This window comes from Vigna umbellata, chromosome 1 (assembly GCF_029865625.1).
Source record: "Vigna umbellata cultivar VRB3 chromosome 1, Vumbellata_1.0, whole genome shotgun sequence".
In the NCBI taxonomy this organism is placed as follows: domain Eukaryota; kingdom Viridiplantae; phylum Streptophyta; class Magnoliopsida; order Fabales; family Fabaceae; genus Vigna; species Vigna umbellata.
In genome coordinates, this window is record NC_142165.1 from 34,110,304 (window position 1) to 34,126,783 (window position 16,480).

The window sequence follows — 16,480 nt, forward strand, 5'->3', positions numbered from 1 at the left end:
TATTTTCACCAATAAATCGGTTTTATGATATTAAACTAGACTTTTATAATAATTCAGAAAATTGTAAGATGAAGAAAACTGTTGTGTAGTTTTTCCTTCTTTCTCGATGGTTCCAACGCTGACTCATGTATCATTTTTAAGCCATCCTTTTTAATATCTCTAAGCATAGAGGTGGGACATAGTGCAATAAATGAATAACTACCACGATCTCATGTAAGGATTATACTATGAATTTTAAACAAACTTATCTGTTGGTCGCAATGGATAATTAAATTTGAGTGTGCCTAGTTGAAGTTAGATATTTTTAAATATGAATGTTGCAATTTAGGCCTATGTAAAGCTATATATGGTGGTATTTTATATTCAGTGAAAGTTACACAAATTAAGTGATGTGATCAGTGTGCAATTGCATATCCCCATTTGTTATTCCATGTGGCTTTCGCTGTTGGTTTGGTGGCTTAAAATAGACAAGTGTATTCCATTGCTCACAAAATGTCAATAAGATAACTTGTAGTACTTTTCTTTTACGATAGATTTTTACTGATTCTCAACCATTAAAATAAATTGAACATAATTTTTTCTAATTCTATCAAATCCAATTCAAACTGAACTCACCTAATATTTTATAGTTTAGTTGAACTTTCAATTCAATTCTACTTAATTAATATTTAGTTATTCTTATTTAATAGTTTTGATACTTAATGTTTTCTTAATTTTACTTATGACAATCATATAATTATTCTTTGAAATCTATATATGACCCAATTAGTAGAATCCAAACAAGAATGAATGAGCTAAATTGGATCTAATAAATAAAATGTAAGAAACCAACTTAACCTAAGTCAAATTTGGTTTATTATTCAACCGTGCTTGTTCAAGATAAAGTCAGCCGTGTGCTCCTGTCTTTCATCATTTCAAAAGTAGAGAAAGGTTCACGTCTTCAATTTGTCAACATCGTTTCCCTCTTATTGCAACTATAAATAAAGCCACTTTTTTTCATTGGATGCTTATAGTGGGTATAGAAAGTTGTGAAGAGTTTGTTCAAATTCAAAGCCTTTGAATTGAAGAATGTGCATAGCTTTGTTTCTTTGGCAAACCCACCCTCTCTACCCTTTCCTTCTCCTCAACAACAGAGATGAATATCACAACCGGCAAGTTTTCCACATTTACTGTAACTATGTTGCATGGTTTTGACATGCATGCATGTTTTTACCTATTTCAATTATGTTTTTTTAATTATTTTGGTGTTAAGACCTACGAAGGCTATGTCATGGTGGGAAGATAGTGATATAGTTGGAGGAAGAGATGAGATAGGTGGAGGAACATGGTTGGCTTGTTCAAGAGATGGAAGAGTGGCTTTTCTCACCAATGTTTTGGAGCTTCGTTCTCTCCCCGAGGCTAAAACCAGAGGAGATCTACCTGTATCATTTCTTAAGGTATATATACACATATATATTGAGTTTAATCTTAGTCTACTTAAAATTTTTACATAATTATATTTATTTTACAAAATTTTAGTCTGTTGCAATTAATCTTAGAAGGTAAAGTATGATTTTAGTTTGTTACCATTTGAATATGACAGAGTGGGAAACATCCTAAAGAATTTGCAGAAAGCCTAAAAAGAGAGGGTGATTATTACAATGGATTCAACTTGATTGTGGCTGATATTCACTCCAAATCAATGATTTACATCACCAACATACCCAAAGGACAGCCAATTACCATTAAAGAGGTTTCTTCTGGTCTGCATGTTCTTTCAAATGCCAAACTGGACTCACCCTGGCATAAGGTTATGTACCTTTCAATTCTGTTTATCATAGTTAATTAGTTAACAAATAGTGATTTTAAATTGTTTTAAACATCATCTTGCCATAAGTTTTCTGATGCTGACATATTTGACAAAGACTACCTATCAAACAACATTTTACCTTCTTATTCATCCTACCTTTCTCACAAGTCTACCTGGATCTTCTAAACAATGCCATAGTCTTTGAAGATCTACATATATGGATTGAACCCTCCTACCTTAGTGATAATTGTGATCATGGTGAGGTGTTCATTGGACTGTCTAGTCCAATGAAGACGAAAGCAATTAGGTTCAAATCTGCTCAAGAATAAGACAAGTAGTTCAAAACTAATATTTCTGTTGGCTTGCATTGGCAAATCAACAAACTAAGTAAGCAGAAAATAAACCAGTGAGGATTTGGTACTTTCGTGAAGAAGTTGCAACCGTTGCCACCTAAACTTCCAAGACTGGCGTTATGTTTTCTCTAAAAAGAAAGATATTATAGATGCTCCCTAACCGAATCTGAAGCCACTCAACCAGAAGATAGCACATCGAGTTGAGAAAAAGCGTCTACAGGAAGGGTTGAAAAAGAATATAAAAGCAGATCTGTTGGCCCATTAGGAATAGAAGAAGAAGCTATAAGAAGACACAAACTTTGAAAGATAAAGAATCAAGAGCTGTTGCTGAAGCCTTAGTGCAACATTATACAGATGCAAAACTCGACAATTTGTTAAGAAAATGTCACGATACATCCAATATTTTTCTAAAATTGAGTCTGTTGTTCATTGATAATGGAAGAGTTTTAAATAGCCGTGATACTTACTATATTATAAAAATAAAAATAATATCTAAAAATAAAATATCAACTATCTTAAAAATAAAATCTGCTTAATTTATCATAAAATAATATTGTACCTAGATAAACAGAAAATCACAACTACTTATTCATCTTTTATCTCTATCAAATCAAATTAAATATTATTAGACCCAAAACTAATAAAATAATATTTAAACAAAATTATTAATAAAACCCTCAAATTTATGTTTATCCCAACACAATCATCATCTAATTTCTAACCAAAAGTTTCACTTTCTAGTTCCCACAGCACTGCCTATTCAAATTGTGTCGGTCAGTTTGCAGCCCCTGATTATTGTAAAAAATTAATGGAAACACAAACAAGATTAATTTCCTAAGGTGTGGAAAATCACAATCTTTAGGGACTTATTAGTAATGTGTTACATAAGTCTTCCAGAATATAAAAGTAACTTCTCAAATAACATTGAGAACTCAAAACTAGCATTAAAATTACCTAGGATATAAAATAGATAGAGAAGAAGTGAGAGTAAAGGAATGTGTGTTTATGTGGAAGAGTGGAGATGCATCTATATGTACGGAGGGGAGTCTTGTTCTACACCATCACAAGCTCCACGATCCCAATTAGATAGGTAGAAGAAAAGGCAAAGGGGAAGGAGAGATCCCGAAGATGGAGGAGCGCGCATGCACCCTAGTGAACTCTTCCATTCCTGAGGAGTAGGAAAAGCGAAAAGAAAGGCATCATTCATTTGAAGCTCCATGTACTCCTTGAGATCTTAGTAGCACCAGATCTGGAATCATCCCCGACTGCCTTGCTTGCAGAACAAGATTCAACATCACTCTTAGATGCGGATATGACTCAATTCTAAACCCTTTGAAATGCCTAATTTGCACAACAATTCTCCACAAAAGGTATAAGATATAAATAATTATTGAAGAAAATCCTAGGTTTCATATAAAATTTAATGTAGTACAATTGGTATATGAATCAATTTTAAATTGAGAAACTTAACCCACAATATAGTTGTCATAACAAGTTATATGAAGCAAAAACACTTAGTGTCTATTAGTGGTTTATCTCTTAAAATCTTGTTGTCGTTCTGTTGTACTTACTACACCATATACAAACATGATATTCATGAGTGTTATAAGGATTTTATCTATATCTCATGCAATTAGAATTCATATAGGGGATTTAATCAAGTGCATGTTGTAAATCATACATTACTCTTAAGGGATTCAAAAATCACTAAAAGCTTTGTTAGAAGCTAAAAGTTTTATACTAGATAATTTTAACTTCAAAGTTTACTCTTTCATTATGCAATATTTTGCCCTTTCACGCACTATGTTATAGGAATTGACATAATTGATTTAAAATCAATTCTAGTGCTAATAGACCTAACAAATGACTTGTTTACCCATATGATTCTTATTCATGGGATCTCTAATCACATGTTGATATTTCACTACTTGTTCATTTGCAAGTGGCTCGAGTCTCATTTTCTTTGATATTTCTAAAATTGTGTTTCCCCTTAAATGTTCGTCAAAGGATCTATCAGATTCCGTTTTGACATAACATAATCATTGGAAATTGTTGCACTCTTTAAGAATTTATTCTTCCAATTCTAGTCTTTTTTGTCTTTAGCTATAATTATTGTCTAATTGACAATCATAGTGTATTGATAAATATGGGGTTGGTTTCATTCCTAGTGTGTTTTCTAAAAAAAATTTCGATCACTCAACTTCAGTTCTGACCATCTCAAAAACAACAAACATTGATTCCATTGTTGATCTTGCAATAGTTCTTTGCCTGATTTATCTCCACATAATCACAATACGCCTAAGTGTAAACACATAACCACTAATGGATTTTGTCTCATCTTAATAAAACATCCAATTAGTATCAATATTTCTAGTATGTTGGGAAATCCACTAATTCAATGGCATGATTCATTGCATATCTTAAGTATTTCACAAGTCTTACAAGTGCATATAAATGATCTTGATCAGGACATTAAGTCTACCTACTACATAAGCCATGTTTGGTTTAGAAAAGCTCATTAAATACATTAAGGTCTGTTAAGATATCGGCAAGTGTACCGAATCGTATCAAGTAATAATAAATGGTAAGACCAAGTATCATTTCTCAAGAGACTCACGGCACTAGACTGTCATGTAATTACTTAACTAATTAAGACTTTGAAGAACAAATTTTAGGGTTTTGAATGCAAAACAAGAAAGTAAATATGAATGCAAATTGATCAATTGAGGCTAAACACTATAATGAATGGATGAAGTTGAAAATATGAGATGAGTATGTTGTTGGGGGTTTAGATTTCACCTAGTCTACTCTCATGCATATAAGAATTCATCTTCTTCATTCAATTGTTAACATTACTTTCTAAATTACTTAAAACCCGATGTCTCGGCGAAGAAAGTCTATCCTTAATTACCAGGTCACAATGTCTTGTATCACTAGTAATTAATTCTGCATTACGATTAGAAGCTTAAGATGATCAAAATGCATATCCCTATGTCTAGGCAATATTGCTTTTGGGAGAAAATTCTCCAAATCTAGGTTTCCCCGTATGTGTCCATATCATGAGAATCAATGATCATGTCATGAATGAATTAAACATAGCAAGCATAGAGCAAAGAAGAATAACCCTAAAAATTGATGAAAGAAACATAAATAAATAAGAATCAATTCAAATACATGAGAGTTTAGAGGTTACATCTTCCCCAACAACAAATAAGGTTTAGTTCTCCATTATCATGGAGAAACTAAATGAACAATGGAATGGAAGAGATAGAAAAACCCTAAAAACTGAAGAGGAGAGCTCCCACATCCCCAAATCTGCCTCAAAGGGGTGAAAAATGTGTTTCTATGCTCAAGCCATCAAGAGATACCATCCCTAGGACATCCAAGTCCTTAAATAGAACAGAAAAATAACAGAAAACAGGTTCAAGCCCATGTCGCAGGTGCTCAGTGCCCTAAGTGGGGCGCCCAGGCGGTGTGCGGGAAAAAACTGGCGCTCATGCGCCCTGATTGGGGCGCCCAGGCGCCCTACACCACATAAATTCGCGCCCAACGCCTATAATGGGGGCACCTAGGTGCCCTGCGTGACCTCTTGTCTCCTTTTGTGATGCTTTAAATGTCCCTCTTGAATTCCAACTCCTTGATACTTTTGCTCTTCTTCCAATTCATACCAATAACTTATAAAATGAAGGGAATTTAGTGATAAAATCATCAAGTATACCCTCTACTCACTTATTCACAAAATTAAACTAAAAACATGAGTTCAAGCAAACTTCTAAGTCCAAAAACGATTGATTTAATATCAAAATTACATCACAGATAACGGTATTTTCAACCGTTATCAAGGTCTCAATTATTTGGGCATACTATAGTTGAAAAATAGATTATCCTCTATTCTTCTTTAATTTATAGTTAACATCATAAGAGGTGTTTATTGGTTTGAGTCCTAATACTTGAACTTCTTAAGAAGTTTCATAATGTATTGTTCTTGGGATAGTAGTATATTATTTCCCGTATGATTTTAACTCCTAAAATCACATTGACTTTACATATGTCTTTCATTTCAAACTTAGATCCCAAAAACAACTTTGTTTTAGAATCTATTTCATTGTATGGACAAAATATTGGCATGTCATCCATATAATAAACATATAATGACATTAGCTCAAAAACCATCACAAAGTAAAACACTATTAAGTTTTCCATCCCATTATTTTGATGCCTATTTCAATTTGTATAAAGACTTAAAAAGTTTGGATACTTTATTTTATTAACAAAGAACTACACACCCTTTAGGTTGAGTCATATAAGATTTTTCTTATAGTTTCCCATTCAGAAAAGTTGTGTTAACATTTATTTGGTAAATAACTAACTTATAGATAAATATGTTGTAGCTAAGAACATTTAAATAGAGAAATTGTTAGTTATTGGGTAAAAAGTATCAGTAATCTATTATTGGTTTTTGGGTAAAACCTTTTTTTACTAATATTAACTTATATTTCTCTGTGGATCATAAGCATGATACTTTTTCTTAAAGATCAAGTTATAACCAATGGGTTCTGCTCCTTTATGAAAATCCATGAAGGTCGAAGTATTATTTTTCTTAATTGAGTCAATTTCAATTTTAATGGTCTTATCCCAATGCTTTGTATCAACATCACTAATAGCTTTTAAAAAATTTATTAGATCATTTTCAACTAGACAAGTGTAAAAGTCACTCCAATGAAATTTTATTTCCTATGTTTTTTACTTATACTTAAATATTAACACATGACACCACCATTATTATCCGTAGATTGTTCAAATATATCACTAACCTTTATGGAAAAATATCTTTAAAGAACTTAACACTTTTTGTCTCTACTACAGTATTACATTCATTAACACCACTTTTCAGAAAAAGAAATCTATAAGCAACATTGTGTTTCGCATAGTCTAAAAACATACAATTAGAAGTTCTGAAGTGAATTCACCATGCATGACTATGTTCTCCACCTTGATATCTTCAAGCAACTTATGCTCATTGATCTAGATCTTGATGTTTTTGTCTTCAACCATTTCCTAACAGTTGTAGTTTTTTTATCATTAGCCTTTGTTTAACAACATCTTATCAATGTATTTAAGAATAAAATAATCCCAAATGTCATTGTATTCATTGTAGGAATAGTACACATTGAAAAAGTTATTAGACAATTCATTAAGAAAAGTGTGACATACAAGTACACATTGATTAGTGAAAACTTTAATTTTTAAAACATACAAGAGAGGTTTTTGTTGAGCCTGTGATAACTTATTAAGTTTCAATTCCTCAAATCATCACCAAACAACCATGCATTAAGTTTAAGAGTCTAAGAATACTAATGAATCAAGTTTTATTCCTAGATACAAGCATTCATTAGGCATTCAATTTCAAGTCTAAGTTTAATTCATATTTTCCCAATACATCAAGAATAACAAATCAAGTCATGGATAATCAAGCCATAACAAGCATTAAGCATAAAAACAAATATAAACTTTGAAATGGAAAATATTATGTATTAATATCACAAAATAAACAACACTCAGTTTATTACATTAAATCTCAACAAAGAAGAATAGCTACAGCTGTCAAATGGATCATAACTCGCGGGCCAACTCGGCCCACCACGGGTTCGAGCCAGATTGGGTTTGAAAAAATTGTATTAAGTTTTATACGGGTCATATTTCAACCCGGCTCATGCGAGTCGAACCCGTGGTGGGCCGGGTTGGCCCACCAAACCACCTACCCAATTTTATTTTATTAAAATTTAATTTTAATTTTATAAAAAAAATATTTATTATTTTTTTTGCTTGAAAAAATTATTTAAATTCCTTATTTTCAAAATTAATTACACAACCATGTTGGGAGTGAAATTTGGGAGTGAAATTTGTTTAAATTTGAATTATAAAAAGTTTGTAAATTCTTTTTATTTTAAAAAAACTGTAATTAAGTGGGCCAGTGAGTCAACCCGTTTACCCACCAACCCGTGGTGGGTCGGGCCGGATTCGAATTTTTCTGGCTCGCTAATAAATGAGCCGGGTTGAGTCATTACGTGACCAACCCGTGGTGGGCCGGGCCGGGTCGGACTGGGTGGCCTGTTTTGACAGCTCTAAGAATAGCTCTCAATGGTAGAGAACTTAGGGTTCAACAAATGGAAGAAATGAAAACTAAAGAACAAATGCAAGCCTTCTCCTACAGTTCAAAGTAGTTGCTTCATGCTTCAATTGTGCCTCCTCTTCACATCAACACCTTCAATTTGTATCCCATCTTCTTCTTCAACCCTAAAAGAGAGGAAACCACCATGGATGACGAAGAAACCCAATAAGGAGAGGGAGAGCTTTCCAGCACTCCAAACAACCTTTAAGAGTCTTTCCCAAGCACCCAAATTGATTATATTCGTGTAAAAAAGAGGAATAATTAAAACCATCACCAAATCATAATTAAATATCCACTTTCACATATCAAGACTAACACACACCCATCGACTTCATTCTTACCCAACGAGGCCTAAAAACTTATGCTCTTTGACTTGTAACTCATTGGGCAAGCCATTTTTCGTCCAGCGATTCAAATACTACAAGTTTAGGCTGTAAAACTTCCTCAACAAGTCATCCTAGCACCCAATGGTGATTTTTTGGTCGTCTAAGGGTGTCCATGGCAATATAAGCTTACAAGTAAGTCTTTTCTTCGTGTTTGCAACATTGGGTGCGATTTTAGTTCCCTTAGAATAGGTATTTGTGTAAATTAATCTTTATTTTTCAATCATGCTTCCTTGAGGTCCAACTTATTTTCCTCCACCAGAATTCTTCCTTTTGACTTATTTTACACACTTAAAATAGATATTAGAAGTAAACAAGCATAAAACTAACTAAAATACAAAAAACATTGTAAAACAAGATAAACTTGAGGATTAAATAAGATAAAAGCTTTGGAGAAGTTGATTTTATTAATTTAAACAAACAAAAAAAATAGGTGAAAATAAACATTATCAGTTTTGCAAAGATAGTATTTGTTGTGGAACTATCATATGAGTTCTTCGATGTAAAGATCTTAACACTATTGTAAATTTCCTAGGATGCAACAAGAACTTCTAGAATAGCATCGAGAAACTTAAAACTAGCAAGATAATTCTAAAGAGAAAATAACCAAAAATATAAGAGAGGTAGGAGAAGAAGTAAGAATAAAGGAAGGTGTGTTTTGTGGAAGGGAAGAGGTGCATTTATATATATATATATATATATATATATATGGAAGAGTGCCTTATTCCACATGGTCCCGATCTCCATGGTCCTAACTAGATAGGTAGAAAGAAAGGAAAAGAGGAAGGAGAGGATCCCAAAGATGGAGGAGTGCGTACACAACCTTTTTTACTCTTCCTTTTTGAAAGAGTAGAAAAAAGAGAAAAGAAAGGCATTGTATGTTTGAAGCTCCATGTAATGCTTCCAATCTCACTGACACCACTTCTAGAATCATCGGGTGTTGCCTTACCTGCGGATGGGATTCGACATTACTCTTAGATGCGGTTGTGAATCAATCGATAACCTTTTAAAATACCTAATGTTCAGAACACTTGTATTGTTGACACTATCTAGTTGATAATCTTAGACGCGTTAGAGAATGAGTGTTTATATATAGTAGAGGAACTCAGAGCTATGGAAGAATGCTATAGATGAAGGATTGAACGAGTTGCTTCTACCTTTGCTACACAAATTTAGAACTCATTAACTTGGCTTATTCAATCTTTGAATATAGCTCCTTCTCAAGCTTTTAATGCTAAACATGTTACCCTAGACTTGCAAAAATAACCTCCATTAGAACAACCAACATCATGACCACCTTATATCTCCATTTACCTTTTTGATATTATTATAAAAAGGGAGATTACATTGTTCACAAAAAAAAGCTCTTTCATGTGTTCTTTGTTTATGTTGGAAACTGCTGATGCTTAACTATCCCACGGTATATTAATACAAGCTGGATATATTGTATGAGAATTGTTGCGTTAAGTCAAGCTGAGATAGGTTGGATGAAGTTTATGTTAGGACAAGGCAACCCGAGGCCAAATTGGATTGACTCATCATAGGACAACTTAAGTTTAAATCCCTCTAGGTTTAGTTTGAGTTGTTTTGACCTAGGTTCAAGTTAAAAAAAGTTGGAGTAGACCTACACTAGGCTAAATTGGGTCGAAAGCAAGTAAAGCTAAAACTAATTAATGAGACTCAACTCGAGTCACGACAGATTGAGCAAAAGACTAACTAAGTCAGGCAAGATCTAGGTCAACTCAAGTCATTCTAAGTCCACATCAAGTCAAGTGGGTCTCATTCCACATCAATATAAGTTAGGTTGAGCCAATATCAGATTTAGTTGGATTGACTCCACATTGGGTTATGTTGCACTAAGCCTATGTTAAGCCTAGTCTCAGTGCACTTCAAGCAAAGTCAAGACAGACTTGCATCAAGTTAAATGAGACCAAGTTTAGCCAACATAAAAAGATTCTAGTCAAGATAAAATATATCCAGTGTCTTGCTCAAACCAATTCAAATATTAATTTATGTCTAATTTGGAAAAATATGCAAAATAGGTTTAATCTAGCTAAAATTTGATTGGAAAAGTTCAATTTAATTTGATGTATTTTAAATGGATTTAGATGCTAGATCCAAATTTCCGAATCACACGATAAAAACTTCTAGTTAGTATCATACAACTTATACAACCAATAACATATATCTAAGCTTATTGTTAGATAGTCAGCATAGAATATATAAAATCTTGTTTATTAAACCATTATCATCAACCCTTCTAATATCTACCTATCTTATAATTTATTTTTTCAAAATAAGCTACTTAAGTATTTGTAAGAAATTATTTTGAAGAAAAAGAAGCTGTACTACTCAATTTGTTCAGAAAAGAAAATTTTGAAACTAAACTGAGCTAAACATATTATTAAATTAAAAAATTAGATTTAATTATTTTAACTTAGATTGTGTGAAATTTGTTCGGGGTAAGTAAATTTTTTCTACTTTTAAGAGAAATATAAGTGAAAAAAAAAATACTTGAGGATAATTATTTCACATAAAGAAATCAAACTATAATTAAGCAAATATTGTTATTTCATTCAATTCCACAGTGACATTCTTATCTCGTTTGGAGCTTTTATTCAATCAGAAACCAAAGTTTTCTCTGCCTTTTGACAGGCTCAGCGACTTGAAGTAAGTTTTAAAGAAGAGCTAGCCAAATATGGGGATGGTGAGATACCATTGAAGGAGGTGCTTAAAAAGCTAATGAAGGACAAAACTAAAGCTGATGAAACTCATCTACCTCACATATGCAATCTTGATTGGGAATTCAATTTGAGTTCCATTTTTGTTGAAGTAGAAACTCCGCTGGTAAATCAACAATATCACCCCAAAACATTGAATTCAAAATCATGGGACTTTTCACTTATTTTTAGATATAATATGTTTTCAGGGTTTGTATGGCACGAGGAGTAGTGCTGCCGTAGTTGTGAAATCAAGTGAGGAAGTAAGTTTCTTTGAGGCTTATCTTGAAGAGGGCATATGGAAGGAACATGCCATTGATTTCCACATAGAGAAAATGAAGTTGGCAAAAGGGCATACAAAATAGCAAGGAATGAAGTTATCAATTCGGAGAAACCATGTCTTGGTTAAACCACCATTATTCATGTTCATATTGTAGACTATCATTGATCAAGTGCTTCAATTGGTGGATATATCAATGAAATAAACAATAACAATAATATTTCAATTTCAAAATATTATGCTATCGCTTATTAAATTTTCTATGATGGATATCCCATCTCATATATAGGACAATAAAGTGGAAAATTAGACACATTTTTGTTTTTTCTTTTGCGTAATTATTTAATTATAATTAGTAGACCTTTCCGGCTTAGTTGAAATTGTAAATAAATAAATTAAATTATTTTAGAATTACTAAGATGATTTAGTAAATAGTCAGCTATTTTAAATATACATTTATTTTGCTTAGTTCTTTTAATATACATTATGTTCATTATTTGAATATGTTTTAAAGCTTTTTCTTTCTTGTTTTCACAACTCTTTGCATGATAGTTTATTTTTCTGTCTTTCTTTTACCCGTTTAGTTAATCCTTCCTAAGTTCTCTGCCTTTTGCTGGGAATTGCTTCCTGCATCCCATCAATTTCTATTAGCACCTCATCTTTTTATTAAATCAGCTCATCCTTAATTGTATATATGAAAGTTGTCTCCTTCGTAGACACAGATTGTGCAGCGCTGTGTGTTGGTGTGTGTTCCCCGGCAAGATGCTAGTGAGGTGTTGGTGATTTGCATAATTGAGGCAACTTGTGGTGAGGTGCTAGAAGATGTTTTGGGATACACTTAAATAATTAGGGTAATTTTATAATTTTATGTCTTTATATTCAGTATCATGAAGTTAGTTTTTTATTCTTTGTTCTGTTTTAAGTTGGTCCAGTTGTTAAAAGTTGCAGTTTTTATTGTTGTTTAGCTAGAACACACGACCATTTAATCTTTTTATTTTTGCTTCTAGTTTTTATTTCGTTTTGTAAACAGGCCAAGGCCTCATCCACGGCTATTTATAAGGCCATCAATGTTGAATGAAATAATACACATCAAAGTTAGAGAGCAATACATAATAGAGTGTGTGCAACGTTTTATTTTATCAAATATAGTGTGTGCAACGTTTTAGTTTAATAAAGTGGTAACAGAGTTTTATCCTCTGAGCATCGAGCAAGAGAAAAAGAAAGATAGAGAATCAATGTGAATTTGAATGTCTTGAAAAAGGAGAGATAGCAAAAGTTATAAACGGATGACCGTATCACAATTGTTAGAGAAGACCAATTATGATAATTGGTGTTTACAAAATGAAGGTATTTCTTGTTAGCAAAAATCAAAGATAAAGTTTTGATGATGAACAGATTTGCACAAGTCTAAGATTCATAAAGACAAATTGAAGATCTCTGTATTTTATAAAGCTTTTATAATAATCAAAGTTGATGTAATAGTGCTCAAATATGTATTAGGGTTGATTCTTGTAATTTATATTTGATTTATTTAGTTAATCGATTATTCCTGAGAATAATCAATTAACACTAGCCGTTGGGGGTTTCAGATTTGAAAAACTAGTCGTTGGGGGTTTCAGATTTGAAAAACTAGCCGTTGTACTCATTATTAATCGATTAATATTTATGTTAATCGATTAAATGCGTTAATGGCCCTTTTTCGAAGAATGGAAGGGTATTAGGCTGAGTCTATAAAATGGCTCACTCTTTATCTCAAAAATAACTCTTCCCTTGTGCAAAAGATCTTTGAACTCTTTGAGAACTCTGTGAGATTGTTGAAGCTAAGGAAACTCTTGTCTGCAAAGTCCTGAAGTGCTACTGTGGTGACAGAGGAATAGCTTGTTCATCCTTGGTGTGTCCGAGGAAGTGCGTGGAAGAGAATCATCCTTCGTGAAGCATTCGAAGGAGGTGGTCATCCTTTGTGAAGATTCAAAGGAAGTGTAAGTTCGTCTCTTGTGGTTTCAAGAGAGGTGGTATCATCCTTTGTGAAGATTCAAAGGAAGTGTAAGTTCATCTCTTGTGGTTTCAAGAGAGGTGATATTTCTAAACTCTTACAAATTGTTTTTCTTTGTGACTAATATTTGTAAGTGTTTTGTGTTAGTGAAAAAGGTTTATCTTGTTTGAGATAAGCGACTGGACGTAGGATCCTAGTGATCTGAACCAGGATAAAATCACCTGTGTAATTTTTCTCTTTCCCTTACTCTGTCATTTATATTTAATCATTCGCCCAGTAAGAAAAATTAAGAGAAAAATAATAAAAGGCACAATAAAAGTGTATAACCAATTCACCCCCCTCTTGGTTTGTTCCACGCTAATAATTCTGTTGCAGCGATTCTAACATTTCTAGGATCCCAAGACATATGGAATATATTGGAGAGTGGGTACCACACTAGTACAGTAAGGGGAAATGGCATCGGTTAGTTTTGCTTATAGGCATCGGTTCTGAAACCGAGACATATACGGACGAGGTAAAAGGGGGTAGGCTTTATGTCTCGATTCTGAACCGGGTTAAAACAAGATAGGATTATTCCTCGGTTCTTGGATAACCGAGGCAATAGCGTTTTTTTTTTCAATATGCATTTGGATGGTCCAGCGTGATTCAATCCCTTTCATAGTCCAGCCTAGTCATCCATCAACAACATCAGCACTAATCAAAATCAGACTTTTACTGTTGGGGACATGGGGATGCACAACATGAATGTTCCATGTCTTGCAGGCCAAAACTATCATTTGCAAACTGTTCAGACTCAGGTGTACAATGATAGTTTCTTTGATGGAAGGATTTGTTTGGACAAGGATGTCTTTGGCAACAACATGTATGTGTGTTCTCTAGAAAGCAAAAACCAGCAGCAGGTGCAAAATGTTGGTGGTACCAGTGGCCACAGTTTGAATGTTGAAGTGTCCAATGTTGTCCATGGCAATTTGTCAACATCGATAACAGTGGATTCCCCCTTTGCATGGGATTCAAACAATTCCCAAGCTGAATTTTTGGACTCTCCTCTATTGACAACAGCAGACCAGGATCTCTTTTGGCCATAGAGTTAAGGAAAAAAAAGTTAAAAAATTGTAAATTACTTGTCTTAACTTTCATGGTAAATATCCATTTGTGGAGTTAAATAACAGAGCTTTTGTAAGAATCGCTCCTAAAATAACACAGAAAAAAAATAACAGAGCTTTTGTAAGAATCAACTTTGAGAACAATTTGGGTTTAATGGAAATATCTGCCTTAGAAGCTCCTGCTAGCTTAAAACGTTCAGTTGCAGCATCCAGGTTTTCCTTCCAACCACTCATTCCTAATTTGCATTCAACTTGGGATCTTTCAAAAAGCTTTCATCTTCTCCTCTGCACTGTTGAAATGTCTCTTTACAATCCCAGCCAGCTAGATTTTATTTTCAGATTAAACAGAAATGTCAAACCTTTTCAAATGAACACACCAAATTGTATTTTGGGCACATATCAATGGCATCAGCACTCTCGGACCACAAATCTTCAACACTCCATTCTCACATCGGACCACCACCCAACAACCGTGCCACCTTTACCGAACCACCACAGGCCACCACGTGAAGTCTTCTTCTTCAACGCTTCACAACCACCATGCGTCTCTGCCAATCCAGCCCACACAGCCTACTCCACTGGCGCAACCATCAACAACCCTCACCGAATCCCAAAAAAGAAATTCCCCACACTAAAAACCCTAACTTTCTCAATCATCGTGTCCCGCCGCTCCTCCAGCACACTTTCGCTGTGCTCTCGTCGCCTCCGCCACTGAGACGCCTACTCCGTCGATTTCACATCATCTTCCTTGCAACCAGAATAGAACCATAAAGAGAAGAGGGAAGAAGAAGAATGGCCAATCGCACCGCCACGAGCCACCACGAGCGTCGTTGTGAGCCACCACGAGCGCCGCTGTGAGCCACCACGAACGCTGCATGTCGCGCCATCTCCACACCGTCGCTGCAAATCATCCTTGCTCCAACGTGGTCATCTACGGTGAAGAGAAATGGAAGAAGGAGAGTGATAGGCTGTCGTTTAAACTATCAAATTAATACTACTTTTGAAGGCAACTTCAGTATTGCCAAGTAGTATTCAAGAAGGTAGATAGGGCTAAAGTAACCCTGAGTCGTCTCCCAACGAACACGAAATTGCTTTTGAATATCTGACTCTTATGCTATGCAATGCTTATGAATAAAAATGATGTTTGGAGAATGTTTAAAGAACAAATAATAAACTTAAAAACAGTTATGATTAAATAGGCTAATTCCACTGCTTTTCCAAGATAGATTCATCATCGGTTATTCACGGATAATTGTTCAATTGATTATTGTTTAAGTTTCAAATTAATTAAAGTACATTCTTAATTAATTTGAGGGCGATCATGCATTTAACCAAAGTAAATTCTCAATCAAATGCAAAACCTTTCTAGATTATTCACAATAAATTCAACCAAAGTACATTCTCAATCAAATTCTATTGTGTTTAATCATGTCTATTCTTAAATCTCCTAACCAAGTTAAAAGTTAATCAATCAAAGTAAATTCTCAATTGATTATAGTTGAAATTATTACTATCAACCAAAGTACATTCTCAATTGATAGTAAAAACCATTTAATCATATGAAAGTTCCTAAATTAAATCAAAGTAGATTCTCAATTTAAACCTAGAAACCCTAAAACTCATATAATCAATATGCATGTAGATTCAAACATATTATGATGCAAAAATCTTTGCTTTTAACAAGATA

At 33.6% G+C, this 16,480-nt stretch overlaps 1 protein-coding gene across 1 annotated transcript; it reads left to right on the plus strand.

Annotated features, from left to right (window-relative positions):
• Positions 1–1,021: 1,021 nt before the first annotated feature.
• Positions 1,022–12,058, plus strand: LOC124837913 (transport/golgi organization-like protein (DUF833)). Its single transcript, XM_047313394.2, has 5 exons — positions 1,022–1,151; positions 1,253–1,436; positions 1,583–1,789; positions 11,353–11,544; positions 11,627–12,058. Exons 1-5 carry the CDS (start codon positions 1,069–1,071, stop codon positions 11,780–11,782), a joined length of 822 nt encoding a protein of 273 aa, XP_047169350.1. The 5' UTR covers positions 1,022–1,068; the 3' UTR covers positions 11,783–12,058.
• Positions 12,059–16,480: the final 4,422 nt, after the last annotated feature.